The sequence below is a fragment of the Petaurus breviceps genome, unplaced genomic scaffold (assembly GCF_028583685.1).
Source record: "Petaurus breviceps papuanus isolate PSGF00001 unplaced genomic scaffold, PetGlider_PUasm1.0 138, whole genome shotgun sequence".
In the NCBI taxonomy this organism is placed as follows: Eukaryota; Metazoa; Chordata; class Mammalia; order Diprotodontia; family Petauridae; genus Petaurus; species Petaurus breviceps.
In genome coordinates, this window is record NW_027185694.1 from 18,959,442 (window position 1) to 18,982,138 (window position 22,697).

Sequence of the window (22,697 nt, forward strand, 5' to 3'; positions counted from 1 at the left end):
GAAGAATTTTATGGAGTATTCCCAGAATATATAGGAAGGGACAGGGGAAGATTCTTTTTTTTTTTTTTAATTAAATTGGTTTGTTTATTTACTTTTAGTTTAAAATATCCAGTTCCTTGAGTTTCAAACACCCCCACCCCTCCTGCCCCCATCATGCTAGCATACACTCGAATATAGGATCTACAAATATCTTCACATTAATCATTAGTCAGGTTGTAAAGGAGTATAATCAATGGAGTGATCAGTGGGAAAGAGGAAACAAAACAAAACAAGAAAAAGAAACACAGCAAGTAGTTTGTTTCAATCTGCATTCAGACTCGGCTTCTCCTTCTCTGGATGTGGGTATCTCTTTAGGCTTTTGGAGTTATCTTGTAACCTTGCTGAGAGGATTCCAGTCTATTGAGGTTAGTTGTCACACATATATTATGTCTGTGATTGTGTACAGATTTCTCCTGGTTCTGCTCTTCTCTGTTGCTCAGCATCAGTTTATATAAATCTCTCCAGGTTGTTAAGAAGTCCATTTATTCCTCATTTCTTATGGCACAGTACATTATATCCATTACATTAATATACCATAACTTGTTCGGCCATTCTCCAATTGATGGGCATCCCCTTAATTTCCAGTTCTTTGCTACCACAAAAAGAGCTACTATAAATATTTTTGTACATATGGGTCCTCCTCCCACTTCTCTGATCTCTTTGGGAATATAACCCTAGAAATGATATTGCTAGGTCAAAGGGTATGCACTTATTTATAGCCCTTTGGGCATAGTTGCAGATTGGTCTCTAGAATGGTTGGATCCGTTCACAACTCCACCAGCAGTGCATTAGTGTTCCTATTTTCCCACATCTCCAACATTTTAGCAATCTGATAGGTGTGGTGTAGTACCTCAGAGTTGTTTTGATTTGCATTTCTCTAATCAGTAGTGATTTAGGGGCTCCTCTTATAGTGCCGTAGTATTCATCACAATTTTATACCACAGCTTGTCCAACCATTACCCAATTAATGGAAATCCTTGAAATATTCAGTTTACCACCACAAAAAGAGCTGCTATAAATATATTAGAATATGTTGGTTCTTTTCCCTTTTCTCTAATCATTTTGGAGATAAATCTAGTAGTAGTGTTGCTGGGTCAAAGAGTATAGGTAGTTTAATAACTCTGTGGGCATAATTCCAGATGGCTCTCCAAAGTTTGGATCATTTCACAATTCCACCAATAATGAGTCAGTGTCCCAATTTTTCCATATCTCCTTCAACATTTGTCACTTTCCCCTTCCATTTTTTTAACCAATCTGGTAGGTGCAAAATGATATCTCAAGTTTGTTTTAATTTGAATTTCTCTATTCAGTAATGATTTAGAGCATTTTTTCATATGACTGTGGATTGTTTTGATTTCTTAAAGGGGAAAATCGCCTGTTCATATCCCATTGACCATTTATCAATTGGGCAGTGACTCATATTCTTATAGATTTGACAGAGTTCTTTGCATATTTTATTATACATTTATCTGATAAACTGTCTATAAAATTTTCTCCCTTCTGATCTTGCCTGTATTTGTTTCATTTATACAAGAACTTTTAAATTTAATGTAATCAAAATTATTCATTTTACACCTGTTTTCTATCTCATGTTTATAAATTGTTCACTTATCCATAAGTCTGATAAGTAATATGTTCCATGTTCTTCTAATTTTCTTGTAACATCTCTTTATATCTAGGTCATGTATCCATTTTGATCTTATCTTGGTAAATGGCATAAGATACTGATCTATGCCCAATTTCTGCTTTACAGTTTTCCAAACAGTTTTTTACCAAATAATGAATTCTCAATCCTTGTCAAATACAAAGTTACTATGTTTATTTGCTGCTGTAAATTCTATATATGTTCTCTATTCTGCTAGTCTTATTAAATGATCCTTCCTTTCTTTTTAGTCTTTTTACACAATACTCTTTTCCATGCATTCTGTATTATTGCCAAAGAGGCCTGCTTCTGGTCTATGTGAACACATTTTGCCTTCTTTCACTATGCTTTTACCCTTTTTCTCCTATGCCTGGAATGCTTCCACTGCTCACTTCTGCTTCTTACAATCTCTGGCTTACTTCAAGACTCAACCAAAATATAATATTTTTGCAAGAGGCCTTTCCCTATCTCCTTCATGTTTCTGATTCCTTGCTCTTCCTCTGTGTGTCTTTTATGTACCTATTTATGCTCATGTTGTCTCCCCCAATTGAGGACATTGACTATTTTTAAATTTTTCTTTATATCTCTAGTGTTCTGCACATAGTAGACACTTAATAAATATATGTTGTTTAGTAGTTGTTTTTTTTTTACCATTTGGGGAAATGATGTAATATTTCATCAGTTGTCCATCATAAAACTTTGCTAAGCAAAACTAGTGTTGCCCTTGGCTACCATGTCTTTCCTTTTGTTTTTGTTGGTCTGAGGAGTTTCTTGCATCTTTTAGCCTCTGTTCTGCATTGGTTACATTTCTTTTAAGAAACTATTGCAGTAGTGTCTTTACATTGGCCCATTTCCCATTTTTTCCAAGTTGACAACTTTTAAAAATAGGTCTAGCTAGAACTGATGTAATTTCCTATATTGTCTTCTAATTTGGTATTAATATTGACATTAACATGAATGAGTCTAACTTGACTACACATAGCAGATTCTGATATGATGCCCAGTAATCTTGTTTATTGCCTATGAAAGATAAGATCTTCCAGCACCTTCCAACTCTATTCTTTTTTTTTTTTTAAGCAATTGGGGTTAAGTAACTTGTTCAAGGTTACATGGCCAGTTACTTCTGGGTGTGTTGCTAAGTATCTGAGCCCGGATTCAATCCCCAGGTCATCCTGACACTGGGGCTGGTGCTCTTACTCTCTGAGCCACTTGGCTGCCCCTCCAATTCTATTCTTAACTTTTTTTTTTTTAAGCAATCGGGGTTAAGTAACTTGCTCAAGGTTACACAGTCAGTTATTTCTGGGTGTGGTGCTGAGTGTCTGAGCCCAGGATTCGATCTCCAGGTCATCCCAACACTGGAGCCAGTGCTCTTACTCGCTGAGCCACCTGGCCGCCCCTCCTCCAACTCTATTCTTAAAAGAAAATATTTATGATTTACAGATGTAACTTTTCTGAGCAATATACAAAATCTTTTATATATTTTGCTCCTGAGCCATATTTTACAATATTTTTTTCTTTCCCTTGAATCATCTTTGCTTTATAATTATTGAATATTGGATTATGCTGACTTAAGTCAGAGGGTCTTTGCAAATTCATAAACATTTCTGCCTTTCTGTCAGCCACATTACATGTTGGATTAAAAACTGCATGTATAGGGGCAGCTAGGTGGCGCAATGAGTAGAGTGCCGGCCCCGGAGTCAGGAGGACCTGAGTTCGGATGTGGGCTCAGACACTTAACGCACACACACACAAAAACCCTAGCCGTGTGACCTTGGGCAATTACTTAACCCCAATTGTCCTCCAAAAAGCAAAAAAAAAAAACAAACCTGCAAGTATATTCACTGTAATCTCTTTCTTTGTGAACTATTTTACTACATGCTGACTACATCCCATGAAATAGTGTCTTTGGATGCACAGTGAAACCAGTAACATTAACTTGCCTCTCTGAGGAGGAGTTTTTGATTGATCTTCATTTAGTGTCAACTTCTTTGTCTTCTGGTTTAACTTGTAGATATCTGACTGTAGTACTTTTAGTCATTTGGAGGTGGGACTTTAAGTATCGTCTTGGTAATTAAACTGTGTGTGTGTCTATTGTCTAAGGACTAGCTTTGCTACATCCCATATGGCTCATCACCAGAAGGTTGACCACTAATTTATACATTTTTTTGTCTGTAGCATCCTGTATAAGAGATGTAAAAAGTACAAAATGACCCTTAGTACTGTGTGAACTGCTTTCTGCTTCAGCATTGGTAGTGGCGGTTTGGCAAAGGCGGGGGGGATAAAGGGTATAAGAATCAATAAATATAACAATAGTTCTAAAGTGAAATCTTTGTCTGGTGATCAGCAAGTACAGTGCTGCAAGAACTGAAATATATCCATATTTGCATTTTTGTTGAAACCTTTTAAATTAAATATAAAGTAAAATTTAAATTTGAGTTGCAAAATAACATTTCATTATTTTTCTTGTCTTAGTTGCCCACTGCGCATCTTCTCGACAAATCATCTCCCATTGGAAGAATTGCACACGGCATGACTGTCCTGTGTGCCTCCCTTTGAAAAATGCCAGTGACAAGCGAAATCAACAACGTAAGTGATCATTGTGGAAGATGAATGTAAAACTTAGAAGTCATCCTGTTTTTCATGGGAGAAAAAATAGATAGGAAAGAAGAATGATACTACTGGCACCAGAGTATAATGCAGATGCAAGATCTAGAACCAGTATTATTACTATAGAGCAGATTTAGGTTTATGCAATGTACCTCTGCAGCAGATTTTTCTGAAATGGCATTTTAAAATTTCATGTGTTCTCATATTTGTGTTTTTCCTGATTAAAGGAAAGTCAGAGTTAGCTTCCTTTGTACCTGTCCTGAGGTTATCCACTGTACCTCTTTTGTGGAGGCAAATTAACTTTAGATTTGCTGTATCTAAGAATTTGAGTAACCAATTTAGGATAAAATAACATCATCCCATGTGGGGATAGTATGCTAATTTGAAATGGGAAAAAGTCTTCATTGTTATTTGTCACTTTTGTGAGAAATATATTTCTTTTTGTATCCATCTTAGAAATAAGATACATATATATGTTTCTGTAGCAATTTCAGTAATACATTTAGACTCAAATTGTTCCTTTATCACTAAATCTGCCATGGCATGATTAGACCTATATTTTATATAGCATTTAACCAAATTTGTATCAGTGATTCGTTACTTAACAAGTCCAAAATAACTGCCTCTTCTGTGCTCTAGGACTTCGCATTTTGTAGTGGAGCATCTTAGTGTGTAATCTGAGTATACAATCTTGGGAGGGAGTAGTAAAGTATATAGTTATCCCCTTCCTTGTCTTTTTTCCTTCCTTTTCAAAGGAGTCCCTGTGTCCTTTTCCCATCTTCACTTGGGTCCCTCCATTTTGAGTAATGAAATGTATGTGAACCTAATTGGTTTCTCCCTTAGAATTTTTATTTCTCGCTCCAGTAAATATCTCACCATTTTCACAAGTGCCAACCAGCTTCTTTTATTTTTTTAAAGCTAATGTTTAGTATATGAATATCGTCTGTTACACTTCCTGATCAGTTTCCTGAAGTCTTCACTCTTGCCTAGAGCATATCTGCTGCTTTTATTTCAGTTTTTCTTGGTGTGGCAATGAAGAGCTTTCAGACACCTTTGTTCTTATAAGGTATTATGGATTATTTGTGCTAAAGATATCAGTGTTTCCTTGTACAGAGTTTTGTTAACACTGCATATATAAAACTACCTGGATATTAATAATAGATGAGTAGGTATTAATACATTTACCTCCCAAGGTGAATATCTGAATTTGCTCAAAAGATAAATTGGAGGTGTAGAAAGAGAATTCTTTATCATGAACTTTACCATTAAAAAAACAAGGTAATTTTTCTTTAAGGAGAAAATTCTTCTAATTCGTTTAAGTTAATTACAAATTTCAGTGTATACATATTTCAGAAGCATTTGAACTGTGTAAGTGATGTATATCTGTTATCTGAATTTTTCTAGTAGAACAGATATTGGTTGCTTCTCCAAAAATACTGTTCTTTCCTCTTTCCACCCACATTAGTGGTGTAGAACTACATAGGCTCTAGGTGTGGGTGGATGTTTTAAAAGATTCTTGTCAGCTTTACCTCACCCTCAATTTGTGAATAAATATGATAAGGTCCATTGACTCTGGAAATTTTCAGCAGTGACTTCCCATTAGATAGTATACCATACCTGATGCATGGCAGATAGCATTTTTAGCCCATATAGACATTTTACTCTCAACTTTACATTTGGGGGTGTGGTTTTCTAGTCAGTTTCTGTCTTTCTGAATATATGCTGCCACAGTCATTACAAACTTCTGTCATTTTTTTTCCTGACAGTCTTATGTGGTTTTTATTGAAAAGAAAAAAAATTTCATGTGGTTTAAGAAAACAACCAACATGCTAGTAACTATGACTGTTGTGAAAATTGATCTACCATAGTTGCTCTCAAGTGGTGAACCACAGCTTTTCTACTAGTCATAATATGGGGTGTTACAAGGGTGATTTTATAATTCGAAGTCATTGAAGAAGATAGGGATTATCATCATTTTATGGTTCACTCTTTTGATACCTCTTTGATTCATAAGAGAAATGAATGAACCTTACTTTAAAATACATTTTCCATTTTAAAGTAAGTTTCAGATTTGAGTAGATTATATTTGATTTCTACAAATGGTTTTTTTTTATGTTTTTGTAGTTGACTTGAGCATGCAAACAATGGCGAAGGAAGAATTCTTTTAGCTTGAAATTAGTGTGTGAAACCACTTTTGTTAACCTTTTTTACACTTTTGTATTGTTCATTGTTTTGTTGCTGTGCTTATCCAAAAAAAATTCCAGTTGAATAAAGATAAACTTTTCCTTCTCTTTTAGTATCTTTAAAAATACCAGCAAACCAATACAACTTCCCTTCATTATACCATCATTACTTTTTTTTAAAGAATCAAAAACTATTCAGGGCCAGTTTATGTACAAGTATTTTCACTTACAGTTATCCAACCTTGATATGTAGTCTATATTACAGTATTTTTTAAAATGCATTCTAGGTTTTTTTTTTTTGTTTTTTTTTTTTGCCTTGTAGATTACCGACATCTTTTTATAAAATCTGTATGTCAAATAATATAAAGCAAGACAGATAGCACTTTTGTAAACTGAATTTATATTACAAAGAACATTTCTCTACACTCTAAATTGGATTCTTCCAACTATTTTTGTATAAGTATTTCAGATAGGGGTGAGTTGACAATCCCGTTAAAGTTTTTATTTTTTTGTTAGATATATTGAAATTGCTAACAAATTCAAAAACTAAAATAAATTTCAAGATAGAGAAGGGACATGTTGACAGATATTTTGCTTAGCATTTATTTGTGTGAATCTATCGTTTTGTGTTATTTTAGAGTTAGAAGAGAGATTCTTAACCTTTTTGTGTATCATTGCCTCCTTTTGAAGTTTGATGAAGCTTGTGAAACCCTTCTCAGAATGTTTTTAAATGATTGAATGTATTCTGTACTGTGTGTATATGTATGTATGTATCTATTTATGAATGTATTCTATCCCCTTCGACTAGTCCAGATGAGAGTGAAATTCAGCAAGCCACTCCATCTGCCCCCTTCCTTCTTGTTTATATAGACTTCTGAGGGCCATCTCCATTTATCCCGATGTATATCTTGCCACTGGACCCAGATGGCTGCATAGGGGAAGGTGAGGCTGGTAACTTTGATCAGTCCTCCCGCACTTATATCCAATTCACTTGCAAGTTATGACATCACCTTCCTGATGTTCCTATTCCAGAACAAAGGATAAGCATCAGCAGCAGCACTTGTCAGTTACTATCTATGGAATACTTGATGCATACATGCTCTTGACACATAGGATTATATAAGATGGCCGTTTCATTGAGGGAACTTAGGATCTCTCTGGGGAATGGCAACACATACACATATTTATAATACAAAGTAGCATATGCTTAATTAAGTAGATAACAATCGCTGTGGGTCGGTGTTATTGGAGAAAAAAATTCACTTCAGGGAGAATGCAGAACTTAAAACTGTTTACGAAGGCAGCCAGGTGGCACAGTGGATAGAGTGCTAGGCCTAGAATCAGTCTCGATAGTTACTTTTATGATTTGTGAGTTTGAATTTTCTCTAGTAAACTTTGACACAAATTCAATTTGTTGACAGCCTGTGTTGAACCATCTTACAGTCAGTTGACTAAGCATCCGTACATTTTTGTAGTCTTAAATTTGAAAGAAGCTAGAGAACCTAATGAAGTGAATATAGAACATATTTTCTGTATTGAGACAAGAAATTTTATTTTTGTTATTGCTCTGGTCTCACCAAGAAACAGTATAATATTTCAAAATATACTGCCTTAATGACTCCCAAAGCAACCCAAACCTAATATTTGTTTGTCACTAATATTGCTTGGTCCTTATTTCTAAAAGCTAATGGGTCCTTTAGTATGCTGGGTTGCTTCTGGAATAGTTCTTAAGAGACTCAGGTCTGTCTCAAGATACCTTTAGGGGTTCTGGATTTAACTAAACCCCATGGAAAATACCCTAAACAAAGTAAAGTCCTGAGACAGTTTCCAGCACTTACCTAGGCTCCTTGACTGGCATAGGCTACCACTCTAGAGTATGAGGTTAATGAAAGAGTTTCTAAATCTGGTTTGTATTTGATTAAAATAGCATTCCAAAACCTTCCATGCTTTGAAAGAAACTATTCTGAATGAGAGCTGAAACAAAGTTTGGGTTTACTATGGTGGGTTTGATAATTCACAGATTTAGTTTGATGTGCTCTTGTTAAGGTCCTTTGCTTTATTGGTATGGCAGGTAAGCTTCAGTGTCATGATTGCTATTTGGTAGCTTACAAATGTGAAATGCTCATCAGTGCTGTCCAAGATTGTTGCAGGTTGGTTTTGTTTTTATTTTGTCAAGGAAATTTGAATACCTTTGTGCTTTGAAGATAGTTTAGAATGTTAAGGAGAAAACTGTAGAAACTTTGTAGAGAGTTATATAAGTGGAATATAATTGCAAGACTATATACCTTTAAATAAAAACGAATACTAAGCATATAGTAATCTTACTCATTCTCCAAAAAGCTTTGACATTTACTCTGTCACTGCTTTTAAGAATTTCAAATAGAATAAATTCTTTTTTACAATGAATACCAATTATCTTTCCCAGTAACCTCTTGCTTATCTGTAACACTCTGAAGTAAACCTGTAGTTAAAAACAAAAACTCAAGAAGTATCCTGCACAAAGAAGAAATAGCTAAAACAGAGAAATAACCTAAGAAGTTAAATAAACCTAAGAAATAACCTAAAACAGAGCTTCTTAAACTTTTTCCACTTATGAGAAATTTTTATGAGACACCCCCCCCACCCCTCATCAGGTGTATATATAGGCATATAAAATAGGTATACAAATTCAACATTTACTGATAATAATTTTTAAAACAGTTCTTGGTTTTTATAAAGTTTTGTCATTTATTAAAGGTGAAAGCAAGTTTTCATATTAATGAGATGAATGTGCTTGTTTATTTTTATATAAAAATCAAATCTTGGTAGAATATTTGATCCTGAAGGATGTAGAGTTGAGCATCTTCAATGTTTTTCAGAGTAGAACAATATTTTGATTTTATAATTGTCAGAGCTGAGAATGCTGCTTCGCAAAAATATGTAGTACAAAGTGGCAGAGATATGTTTAGGGCCATTTCAGAAATTGTTGGAAATTCTGTCCTAATCCCAAGCCAAAATTCATTTAACAATTTTTTAGGAAACTCAAGTTTTAAACCTGTGTCACTTGAAAACTTGGCAAATTCTTCTTGGCAGATGACTGATGTTTTTTATTTCAATTCAGTGTGGTTTAGGAACCAATCAAAATTTGAAGGGAAGTATGTCTGAAACTGTCTCCAGGTACTTCAAATGATCATTTATAACTCTTACAATTAAATCTTTGGGAAGGTTATTTTGGATTGTAAAATCATCTGTACCTGTAAACATTTCTTAAGAACCATTTTCTACCCTATTCTTCTATGTGTTAACTTTTTTAGTAAAACTTTCCATTTTATCTTTTAACATAAATGTTATGTTTTTTCTTGAAGTGACATGTTTAAATCATTGAGTTTTTCAAAAACTATTTGACAGATAAAGGTTTTGAAAAACATATCTTTATGAAAAATGAACAAAATCTGATTTAGTCAAAAATATAGCAACTTCGTCTTTCAATTTCAGTAATCTGTTTAAACTTTGACCTCTTCAAGCCACCTTACCACACTGCATGTAAGAATAAGCTTTTGTAATCAGAGTCTATGTCTATCCAAAGGTTTGAAAACAAACAACTGTTAAGGGCATTTTAATGAAGTTAATGATTTTGGTAGTATTGCGAAGCACAACATCTAACTGGTGATTTTTTTTTTTTGGCTACTCCAAGTGCCTCCCCATGGATCATGTAGAGGTTAAAAGTGATATGTTCCTTGCCACCAGCTTTAACTTTTGCTACAAATTCAACATTCTTGCCTATCATTGCTCCATCACCATCTGCACAGACTCCAATACAGTTTTTCTGCTGTAAACTTTCATTTGTGAAAAATTCATCAACATTAAGACATGTGTCTTCCACTCGTGTGCCCTTCAAAGGGTGACAAAACAGTAATTCCTCAAGTATGCTTCCTTTAGAAACATCTTTTTTTTTTTTTCAAATGCTTTATTATCTTGTGGTTTACATCATTCATTTCCACCAGGTTTTGAGTTACAAATTTTCTCCCCATTTTTCCCCTACGCACTGCCCCAAAATAGCAGTCCCACAGGATATCCCCTCCTCCAATCTGCTGTCTCCCATGTCTTCCAGTAGGACATGGTAGATCTCTATGTCCCAGTGCCTGTATATCTTATTTCCCAATTACATGTAAAATAGTATTAATAATAGTATATATTTATTTATTTAAACATTTGATTTTAAAACTTTGAATTCCAGATTCACTCCCTTCCTCCCTTGTCACCTACCCTTACTGGGAAGATAAGCAATTCAATATAGGTTGTACATGTATAGCTATGCAAAACATTTCCGTAGTATATATATTGTAAAAGACTGACTATATTTCCCTCCCTCCTATCCCACCTCCCACTTGTTCTATTCTCTACTTTGATCCTGTCCCTTTTCAAAAGTGGGTGCTTCCAACTTCCCTCCCCTTCCCCCCCCCCAGCCTGCCCTCCCTTCCATCATCCCCTTCCCCTCTACAACGCTGTAGGGTGAGATACCTATTTAGTGTTTATGTCATTCCTTCCCTGAGCCAAATTCAATGAGAATAAGGTTGACCCATTCCCTTTTGCCTTCCTGTCCTTCCCCTCCATTGTAACCATTTTCCCTTGCCTCTTCTATATGAAATAGTTTACCCTGTCTCTCCCCATCTCCTCTCATTATATTCCTCTAACCTCTTAATTTCACCTTTTAAGTATCATCCCTTCCTATTAAATTGGTCCTGTGCCCTCTGTCTATATATACCTGTATACATATATATACATTCACATATGTATTCATATGCCCATATACCCTCCTATATAGACATATATATATTTCTATTCCCTTCAACTATTTTCATGAGAAAAGTTTCATAAGTTACAATTATCGTTTTTCCATGTAGGAATGTAAATAGTTCAACTTTGATAAGTTCCTTATGATTTCTTTTCCCTGTTTACCTTCTCAAACTTCTCTTTCTTCTTGTATCTGAATGTCAAATTTTTTATTCAACTCTGGTTTTTTCATCATGAATGCTTGAAAGTCCTCTATTCCACTGAATGACCATATTTTCCCCTGAAACATGATACTCAGTTTTGCTGGGTAGGTGATTCTTGGTTTAATCCCAGCTCCTTGGACCTCCGGAATATCATATTCCAAGTCTTTCAATCCCTCATTGTAGAAACATCCAGATCCTGTGTTATCCTGATTTTGTTTCCACAATATTCAAAGTGTTTCTTCCTGGCTGCTTGTAATATTCTCTCCTTGATCTGGGAACTCCGGAACCTGGCTATAATATTCCTAGGAGTTTTCTTTTTGGGATCTTTTTCAGGAGGTGATCAGTGGATTCTTTCAACCTCTGTTTTGCTCTCTGGTTCTAAAACATCAGGGCAGTTTTCCTTGAGAATTTCTTGGAGAATGATTTCTCAGTTTTTACTTTGATCATGGCTTTCAGGTAGTCCAATAATTTTTAAATGATCTCTCCTGGATCTATTTTCCAGGTCAGTGGTTTTCCCAATGAGACATTTCACATTGCCTTCTCTTTTTTTAATTTTTGGATCTGTTTAATAGTATCTTGATTTCTCATAAAGTCACTAGCTTCCATTTGCTCCAGTCTGATTCTGAAGGAATGATTCTCCTCAGTGAGCTTTTGAGATTCTTTTTCCTTCTGGCAAATTCGGCTTTTTAAGGCACCAAAAGCTTCAAAGAAAAATAAGAGCTCATTACATATCACAGAGGACCCTAAGAAGCAAATAAGAGAAGTGGAGGAAAAATTGGGAAGAGAAATGAGAACGATGCAAGAAAATTATGAAATGAGAGTCAACAGCCTTAGGAAAATAACACCTTAAAAAGTAGACTAACTCAAATGGCAAAAGAGGCTCACAAAGGCAATGAGGAGAAGAATGCCTTAGAAACACATCTTATATAAAGTGGCATCTGTGCCATGTTAGAAATATCAATTGTTTATCTAAATGAATCGCAAACTTTGGGCTGCCCTTCAACCTGGTAATGGGCTGCTAGTCTTTTTTTTTTTTTTAATTTGTTTGTTTCCTTTTGGTTTACAGGATTCAATTCCACAATTCCTTGAGTTTCACATTTTGTCCCCCTACCTCCCCTCCCCACCATGGCGGCTTATAGTCAAGTATAGGATCTGTAAATACTTTCACATTATACATTAGTCAGGTTATAAGGACGGATTGTACCAGCTGGAATGAAAAATGGTAAAGAGGACATAAAACCAAATAAGAGAAGGAAAAAGATCAGGTATTTTGCTTCTACCTGGATATAAACTTAGTTCTTTCTATTTCTTTCTCTGGATGCACATATTTCTCTCCATCATGAGTCTTTTGGGATTGACTTATATCACTGCATTGCTGAGAAGAGTCCAGTCTATCAAAGTTGGTCATCACACATACGTTGTGTCTGTAATTGCGTACAAATTTCTCCTGGTTCTACTCTTCTCACTCAGCATCAGTTTGTATAAGCCTCTCCAGGTAAATATGAAGACCGTCTGCTCCTCGTTTCTTATAGCACAATAGTATTCCATAACATGCATATACCACAACTTGTTCAGCCATTCCCCAATTGATGGGCACCCCCTTAATTTCCAATTCTTTGCTACCACAAAAAGAGCTGCTATAAACTTTTTTTTTTAAGCAATTGGGGTTAAGTAACTTGCTCAAGGTTACATGGCCAGGTATTTCTTGGTGTGTTGCTAAGTATCAGAGCCCGGATTCGATCCCAGGTCATCCCGACTCTGGGGCCAGTGCTCTTACTCACTGAGCCACCTGGCTGCCCCTGCTATAAACATTTTTGTACATATGGGTCTTTGATCTCTTTTGGATATAACCCTAGGAGTGGTATTGCTGGATCAAAGGGTATAAAAGTATTTTATAGCCCTTTGGGCATAATTCCAGATGAGCTGCTAGTCTTTACAAATTTCAACCCTATACTTTTTTCCATGAACTGTTACCGGCATTTTAATAGCAGCAGGTAACATAAGATCTTCTCTATCAGTTAGGGCTTTTTAGCTTTTGCAATTAAATAAGTTTTTGTAAGATTCAAGTAAATAGTTTTAATTGACAGTATGAGAATCTCTCAAAACATTGCTTTTCTTCATTTGAAGATTTTAAAAATCATTCAAAATAATCCTTTGATTTATTGTGGTAAGTTGCATGCTTGGTATTAAGAATTCATTTTAGTTTGTCCTTTTTCATGCTCTCTGCCTCCAAAACTTCATCATAAACTAAGCAGAGAGGTTTTTCCACACCATCATCATTATTAGAAATAAATTCATATTGTAGAAATGACTTGATATATTTTCTTCTTGTCAATTTAAGTGTACTACAACCCGGTAGCAAAGAGTACCACGTTGCTCTGATATTTTTGCCTCTTTTGTCTAAATTTAGCTACTTATCCTTAACTGAAACATTTTTTGTCCTAAAATATAAACATTGCTAATAATTTCTCAAATACAAACTTTATTGTATGAAATTATATTTGTGCTTAATTTAAGATTTTGTTCACACTTACATGCACATACAGCAGTGATGGTAGAGAAATATTATTGAAGGACTTTTGTCTTTACTTGCTGCAGTTACTCACATTTCTGTAAAAGGAGATACCAGTTTTAAAAATAAAACATTCAAACACAATGCAATCCAAAGATAAACTAATTTGGTACCTACATGCTTGGCAAGAAAGTAGGAAAATGATAAAAGTCTTTATTTTCCCTAATTAAACTATTAAGTTTCTGTAAAAGCAGAAAACTTTCTATGTACAGTAAAAATACTGCAATTCATAACATGCAATAGTCTCAAATGTGTTTCTGGCAATGTTCGTTGGCATTGCATGGTGTGATGGCAGGCACCATGCAAAGTGTGCCTGTTCTGTGTTTCAAAGGCAAGGCTGTAGTGAAGTCACATGGCATAACATGGACAAGCACTGGCAGAAGCACCTCGAAATCATTACACATTTGATTTTGAATTAATTTTTGGTCATTGCATTTTCAGAAACCTTTTATTGTTGCCAAATTTTTTCATAACCCACAGTTTAAGAAGCGCTACTCTGGAAGAGGGCTTCAGCCATTATTGAGCTTATTTATAGTCTTCTCCACCTTTATGCAGTATATTAATACCTGTTTGCAGCATTTAAAACACTTCACTACTTGGTCTATTCCCACTTACCCAGCCTTTTTACACATATTTTACCTCTGGGCTCTCTTCATTGCACCTAAACTAATCATCTTATTATTCCTTTGGCACCAACTTCCTTTTCTCATTTCCTTGTGTTTGTACTTCCTTTCTCCATGTTTGTAATACATTTTCTCCTCACCTCAGTTCTTGGAATCCTTTGAGTCTTTGTCAAGTACCACAGGAAAGCCTAAGGCATTTTTCTCCCCACCTCCTCTTCTGCCTTCCTTCCCCCTCTTTGTTCTTCCCTCCCCTCCCAATACTGCCCTCTTCTCCAAAGTCACCTTGTTTGTGGTTTATATACACCTATACATGGGCATGTGTGGCATCTTATAGAATGTGAGCTACTTGAGGACTGTTTTGCTTTTAACCTTGTTTATCTAGTACCTGGCACATAGTAGGTATTTAATAAATATTTGTTGATTGAGTGACAATTTATAAATCATTCTACTTAGCCTGATCTCTCAGACCACAGCAGATTAGAAGAAAGATATTGAAAAGACATCACAAATATTGACAGTAATTGATCGTGGCTTTCAGGTAGTCCAATAATTTTTAAATGATCTCTCCAGGATCTATTTTCCAGGTCAGTGGTTTTCCCAATGAGACATTTCGTATTACCTTCTCTTTTTTTTTTATTTGTTTGGATCTGCTTAATAGTATCTTGAAAGAACCTGAAAGCTTATTACATTGTTGTACATATGTTTTATGGCAGTGTTGGCCTTAGTGAAAGAGTAAATCATGAATTAAAAAAAGCAGTGAATACATTTTAGTAATTCTTTCAGTAAAAACGTTTTAAATTTTAGATCATTACTTACCTGGAAAATCAATTTGTGTAATGGATCAATTAATCTACTGGCATTTATTAAGTAACTGATTTGTGCCACACTAGGGGCAGTATGAAGGCTCCCAGGTCTGCGTAGTCCAATCATAGTGGCTCAGAGCCCTAGTTAAGAATATTAATAATTTTAAAGCACAGGTCTCTCCCTTTCCTAATTTAAATTTATATTTATCTTTAGTTAAGCCATGGCTTTTTTTAGTGTTCAAAGCAGAAATCTGAAGCATCCCGATTTTAAGTAAAAGAAAGAATGAAAAGTTGGAGTAAGATCAGGCTTTTTTTTTTTTTTTAAGGCCTTCAGTTTTTAAAAGAGGGGGTTATTAAGGTAACTTTCTGTGTGCTTGTGTTCCTACTCCAGCTGCTCAGTTCTTGAAGTCTCCAGTCTTCATTTCTCACTCCATGCATAGGTACCCTTACCTTTACAGGCTTCGTACCTCTTTATTATGGGACTTTTTTATATGCAGTTCTCATTTAGATTTTACATTGGCACGTTTTAAGTATCATTGAAACTTTTTGTGATTTAGCTGGTTTCCTTTCAATATCTGTCTTCTCTGAATGGTGACGTGTTACAAATGCTTAACATGTTAATATTTTAATAGCTACATTGTTGAAAAACCTGGGTGTGATAATTTTAAAGGAATTGATACATGACCTATTTCTGATCTGTATATTTGTTGTAAAATAAGAATTAGGGATTTACTTTTCATTTGCAATAATGAGGTACGTGGTGTGTATAATTGTGTTAAATGAGTTTTGGTGAGTGTGGAGTCTGAATTTTCTTGTTAGAAACTAAAAGGTGTGGGGCGGCCAGGTGGCTCAGCAAGTAAGAGCACCGGCTCCAGTGTCTGGATGACCTGGAGATCAAATCCGGGCTCTGATACTTAGTACCACACCCAGAAATAACTGGCCGTGTAACCTTGAGCAAGTTACTTGACCCTAATTGCTTTAAAAAAAAAAAAAAGAAACTAAAAGGTGGCTTATGTAATTTCTAGGAATTTTTAAAGATTCTTGTTAATTAATTTGGGGGAGGTAGGTATTTTTGTGCTGGTTGTAGATTTTATTTCTGATTAGTCTGCTTGGTGAGAATGCTAATGATGTCTTAATTGTCACAGTAGACTATATATACCTTTTAAAAGATGGTTTTTAACTATGACTTAGGTATCCTGGCACACTGATCTGTTTACTGCCTGTTAAGTTAAAAGTTAATTGTAAAAGGAAACTTAAGAATAAATAGGAGGGATCAAAACTATTCATTGACTACTACTAGGTTTTAAACAGGAATCTGGTGAGAAGCGAGGCAAGAATCAAATCTTCCATTCTTTAGAGTGTGGAAGAGAAATTATTAGGGGAACATTATATTTAAGGAATTGTAGAAATGAAGTTGATAAAGAAGTAGTTGATTACTTTTAATCTATATTAGATCTACCTTTTTTGTATATCTAATTATTTACATGTCACCCTCCTTTAGAATGTAAACTCCTTAAGGGACTATTTAGGATATGGTATTAATGAATATTAATAGTGATTTGAAATAATTTTTAGGTAATGAGCTTCTTTCTAGAGTTACCTTTTTTCCCTACTTACCATTTAAACCTTTTTTTGTGGTATTTTACCATGTACTGATACTTACCTTTTTTGACACAAAGAACTTAGTCAATGAGATTAAGAGGAGTAGAATGATGGAATTTACCTACCGTGTTTCCCCGATAATAAGACACTGTCTTATTAATTTTTGGACAGAAAAACACCAGAGGGCTTATTTTCAGGGGAGGGCTTATTTTAATGAACATTGACAGCAATTTCAATAAACAGGTAAATGTGAACAAAAAAATGTACCTTTATTCAATAATGAATTCAATAAAGAACAGGATGAGGCGCTCACTGCTGCAGCTCTGATTGGATGCAGCGCGGAGTGCGTTTCATGAGGGGGACGGTGCATACAAAGTGTACCGTAATGTAGCGTGTAGCACAGGGGATCACCTTCACTACAGTAGCAATCTCAATAGGGCTTATTTTCGGGGGAGGGCTTATTTTTGGGATAGGTCTTATTATCGGGGAAACACGGTAGTACTAATAGGGCTGCCTTAAATATTTCAATTCTAATGATTTTGTAAAACAGGAACAAATTTGTAGTTTTAGCTAACAGTTCATAATTTTACAACTTTATTCTCCATTGGAGAATCTTAACAGGCAAGTACTATTTTTGCTTCTTGTTTTTCTTCCTAAAAGTTTTTGCCTATCTTTAACTTTAAAAAAATTTTTTTAACTTGGGCATAATTGCCTCAATAGATTGTGAGTCCTTGGCAGTACCATTTAGAAAGAGCTACAATGGAGATGGGGTTACTGTTGTAGTACATCTAACTAATAATCATGTCCACTAAAGGGATCAAATTGATAAATGAAATCAACAAAAGGTGATGATCTAACTATATTTTAACTTTTAGTTCAAATAAGATCAATGCACCTCTTAAGTATTTCCAGGGCAGGCTCCCCCCCCCCCCCCCCCCCCCCACCCCAACTACAAATTAAGTAAAAGATAATCTTTGCCTTTATATGAGATCTACTATAGCTGAAGGAAAAATAGTAGTCATGAAACAGTGCCTGTTCCTGGCAACAATATTCTGATCTCATTTAACATTATCTATAAAATTCATTTGGCACTTTCAACTTAAGCTTTTATAGAGAAGAGGCTGATGTAATATGTGGTTTCCCTTGTATTTATTCTTCACATTTTCCGTATCTATATATGTAGTCCCTCCTTGAGAGCAGATATTTAAAATTTTAAAGACACTTTAAATATTTACTGTATTTGTATCCATAGTACATCACACAGGGCCTGACACATAGTAGGTGTTTAACAAATGTTAATTGATTTCTTTAGTACATATTTGCTAATTATAACTAGACTGGAATAGAGAATTTGTAATCTTCTCATCCATGATGTTGCTTATCATATTTACTGAAAAGTAGGAAAACTGACTAACTTAGGTTTCATTTCCATCTTCTTTTCTGTGTTCAATAAAATATCTAGAACACAGGTAGCTGAAGGGAATAACTGCTTGTGTAATCCATGTGATTTCAAATATCGTATGATTAATTAACAGTTATCTGTATGGATACTTTTGCTACCTCAATGGCACTGAATCCTTATAATTCTAAAGACTATCTCTTTGCTGACACTGGCCTTCCAGTCCATCATCCCTGCTCAAATATCCCTTTTCTCTCCACAGACTTGATCCCATGGATGACCTCTTCAACTACGTCCTTTTGTCCACATTTAAAGCCCCTACTCAGTTTTTAATGATACCTTACTAAACCCACCCTTGTGTTAATCCTCACTGTCTAGTTTCTTCCCTCTTAAATGCTAGAGATTGTTAAAACAGTTCTGCAGACTTGAGTCCACTATAAATTGATATCCCTCTGTTGTCAGCTAGACTATTGTTGCAGGATGCCATTTCTTTGTTTCCTTGACTGATGACTCTTAATATGCAGCCCTAAATATCTGTTCTAAAATATATTCATTTTTTCCTCTAACTGTTGTCTCATCTGTTCTCAGTAGATTACCTCATCTCACATGTTGAATAAACCAAATCAATTTGTTGTAAACTCCTTCATCTTTTCCACACTTCAAACACTTCTATAGTTTTACCTGTTCTGTCATTTGCTCCAGTCTTCAAAGGGTAATGACCTCTTTGTCAAAACTAGGTCCTCTCTTACTGCCCTTGAACCTAACCCTTCTCATTTCTGTTATAGCTGCTTATCCCATTGAGCATTCTTCTTCCCTCTCAAGTAACTTCAGTCTCTCCCTTTCTAGTGCTTTAATTCTGTAGCCTATAAATATTCTCTTGACCCTAACATCCCCTTAAAATACCATATTGTATGTCTCTTCCCTTTTACTATGAAACTTATTTAAAATAATAGTCTGCTCTTGATTTTTCCACTTCTCTTAGTACCTGTTCATGCCTCAATTCAACATGTCTGTCCTTTTTACATTACATAACCTCCAATGGGCTCATTGCTGCTAGACAGTTTTACTGTACCTCCATTATCAACTCACTATGTCACTCTTCACAATGGCTTTTCCTGACTTTTCCATCCTTCCTTAAGCCTCCCTTGACACTCCCCCCTCATGAGCCTTGTGTCATACTTTACCAAAAAAATTGAGGCTATTTAACTTTCTTAATTTTACATTCTTGTTTCACATGATGAAGTGACCTTACTCCTTACCTGGGCTAATCCCTCTATTTGTTCCAATGATCCAATTCCATCCAGATTTGTCTTATAGATTTCCCCCTTTTGTCGTCCCTATTCTTCCACTTATCTCTCTGTCTTTATTGGCTCATTTTCTACTGCCTACAAATAAGCCCGTGTCTCCATTGTCTTGAAGAAAATTATAACTTGATCCTTTCATCTCTACTGTCTTATTTCTGTTCTGCCCTTTGTAGCTAAACTTTTCAAAAAGGCCATGTATAATAGGTGCCTCTACTTTTTCTCCTTTCATTCTCTTCTTAAATCTTTAGTCTGAACTCATCACTTCAGTGAAACTTCTCTCTAAAGTTATTAATGATATCCTGGTTGACAAATCCATTGGCCCTTTCTCAATCCTCATGCTCCTTAATAACCTCTTTGTAGCCTTTGACACAGAAGACCGCTCTTTCCTCCTTGATATACTCTTCAAATCTTCAGCCTCACATTTCCAACTGCTTTTCACACATCTCACACTGGATGTCTAGTAGACACCTTAAACTCAATGTCTAAAACAGAGACAGAACTAATTATCTTTCTCCCTAAACCCTCCCCTCTTCTACCTTCCTACCTTCCTTTTTACTGTAGAAGGCAATACCACCCTTTCAGTCTCTTCAGCTTACAAGAGCCATCCTGGATTCCTTTCTCTCCCTGCTGATTATCTCATGTATTTCTGCAATAGCCTGCTGGTGGTTCTGCCTGTCTCAAGTCTCTCCCTACTTCAGTCCATCCTTCAATTCAGCCACTAACGTGATTTTCCTAAAACATAGATCTGATGCTGTCACTCCCCTACTCAATAAACTCCACTGGCTTCCTATTGTCTCCAGGAGCAAATGCAAAATGCTGTTTGGCATTCAAAGTTGTTTATAATCTATTTTCACCTTCCTTACACATTATTCCCCAACATGTAATCTTTGATCCAGTGAAACTAGTCACCTAGTTGTTCCACAAATAAGACTCCATCCCTTAGCTCTGGGCATTCTCTCTCTATCTCCCTTGCCTGGAATGTTTTCCCTTTGCTCCAACTACTAACCTCCCTGACTTCCTTTAAGTCCCTATTGAAATCCCACATTTTACCAGAAGCCTTCCCTTCACTTAGTACCTATTCATGTCTCAACTCCCTCCAGTCTGTCTTTTTACATTACATAACCTCCACTTGATTTTTATTAAATTGTAAGCTTCTTGAGGTTAGGGTCTTTGTATTCTCAATCCTAGCACAGTGCCTGAAAATGTTTTTTGATTGAATAATCTCACCACTTTCCTGACGCTGCTCTCTCAACTTTTGTTAGTCTTTATCTTGATTTCTTGGAGTTTTAAACACTAGAACCAACCTTTGCTTATGGAAATCCTCTCTCCTGCATTCTCAGCAGAAAACATTGCCTCATATTTCACTGAAACGATTGAGATATGTTTTTCTCTCCTCCTTACCTCATATCACTGACACTGCTCATCACTTTCTCCTCCTTGTCTCATAGAGAGATGGTCCTTTTCCTTGTCTGGCCAGACCCCTCTACAAGTACAAGTGGTCTCATTCCATTCACTCTTCTCCAGTAGATTGTCCCCTTTATCATTCCAACTCTTTCACTTATCTTTAATCTCTCTCTGTCTGCTGACTACTTTCCTCCTGCCGGCAAACATAAGCATATCTCCTCCAGCCATCCCTGCAGGTATTGTTTTATACCCTCCCTCCTTCCCCCCACTATCCCTGTCCCTTCTCAAAAGTGTTTTGCTTCTGATCACTACCTCCTATGACCTGCCTTCCCTTCTATTCACTCCCCCTCCTTCCTTTTTCTTATCCCCTTTCCCAGTTACTTCCCTGTAGGGTAAGATAGATTTCTGTACCCAACTGAGTATGTGTTATTTCTTCTTTGAGTCAGTTTTGATGAGAGTAAGGTTTAAGCATTTTCTACCACCCCTTATCTTCTCTTTTATATGAGATAATTTATCCCATTTTTCTCCTTTCATTCCTTTTCTTACTCCTTAATTTTATTTTTTCAGATATTATCATAGTCAATTCATACCCATCCCTTCTGTCTATGTATACTCCTTCATACTGCCCAAATAATGATAAAATTCTAAGGAGGTACAAGTACCATCTTTCCAAGTAAGAATGTAAATAGTATAACCTTATTTAATCCCTTATGCTTTCTCTTTTTTATTACCTTTTAAAATTTCTCTTGAATCTTATATTTGAAAATTCACATTTTTTATTCGACTCTCTTCTTTTCATCTGGAATGCTTGAAACTCTTCTATTTCATTTATTATCCATTTTTCCCCCTGAAGTAGTTTATTCAGTTTTGCTGGGTAGGTGATTCTTGCTTGAAATCCTAGCTCCATTGCCCTTCAGAATATCATATTCTAAGTGCTCCAGTCCTTTAATGTAGAAGCTACTAAATCTTGTGTTATCCTGATGGTAGCCCTTTTGAGTTGATTCTTTCTGGTTGTCTGCTTGCAGTATTTTCTCCTTAACCTGAGAACTCTGGAATTTGGATGTAATATTCCCAGGAATTTCCTTTTTGGGATCTCTTGCAGGTCATGAATGAGGGATGCTTTCAATTTCTATCTTACCCTCTGGTTATAGAATATCAGGACAGTTTTTGTTGATAATTTATTGAAAGATGATGTCTAGGCTCTTTTTTTGATCATGTTTTTCAGGTTATCTGTTAATTCTTAAGCTGTCTATTCTACATCAATTTTCCAGGTCATTTGTTCTTATAATAAGAGATTCTACATTTTTTTTAATTCTTTTGATTTTGTTTGTTGCTGTCACACGGAGCCATTAGTTTCCATTTGCCCAATTCTTATTTTATTTTTTTTTTTTAAGCAATCGGGGTTAAGTAACTTGCTCAAGGTTACACGGCCAGTTATTTCTGTGTGTGGTGCTGAGTATCTGAGCCCGGGATTCGATCTCCAGGTCGTCCCAACACTGGAGCCGGTGCTCTTACTTGCTGAGCCACCTGGCCGCCCCTAAGC

The 22,697-nt window shown here is 35.6% G+C and overlaps 1 protein-coding gene across 1 annotated transcript in view; it reads left to right on the top strand.

Annotated features, from left to right (window-relative positions):
* The window catches only part of CREBBP (CREB binding protein), a 180,040-nt gene that overhangs the window by 91,944 nt on the left and 65,399 nt on the right, over nucleotides 1-22,697 (top strand). The window contains exon 5 of the mRNA XM_069106584.1: nucleotides 4,154-4,267. Coding sequence (XP_068962685.1) covers nucleotides 4,154-4,267 — 114 coding nt within the window. The remainder of the gene's footprint in view (nucleotides 1-4,153; nucleotides 4,268-22,697) is intronic.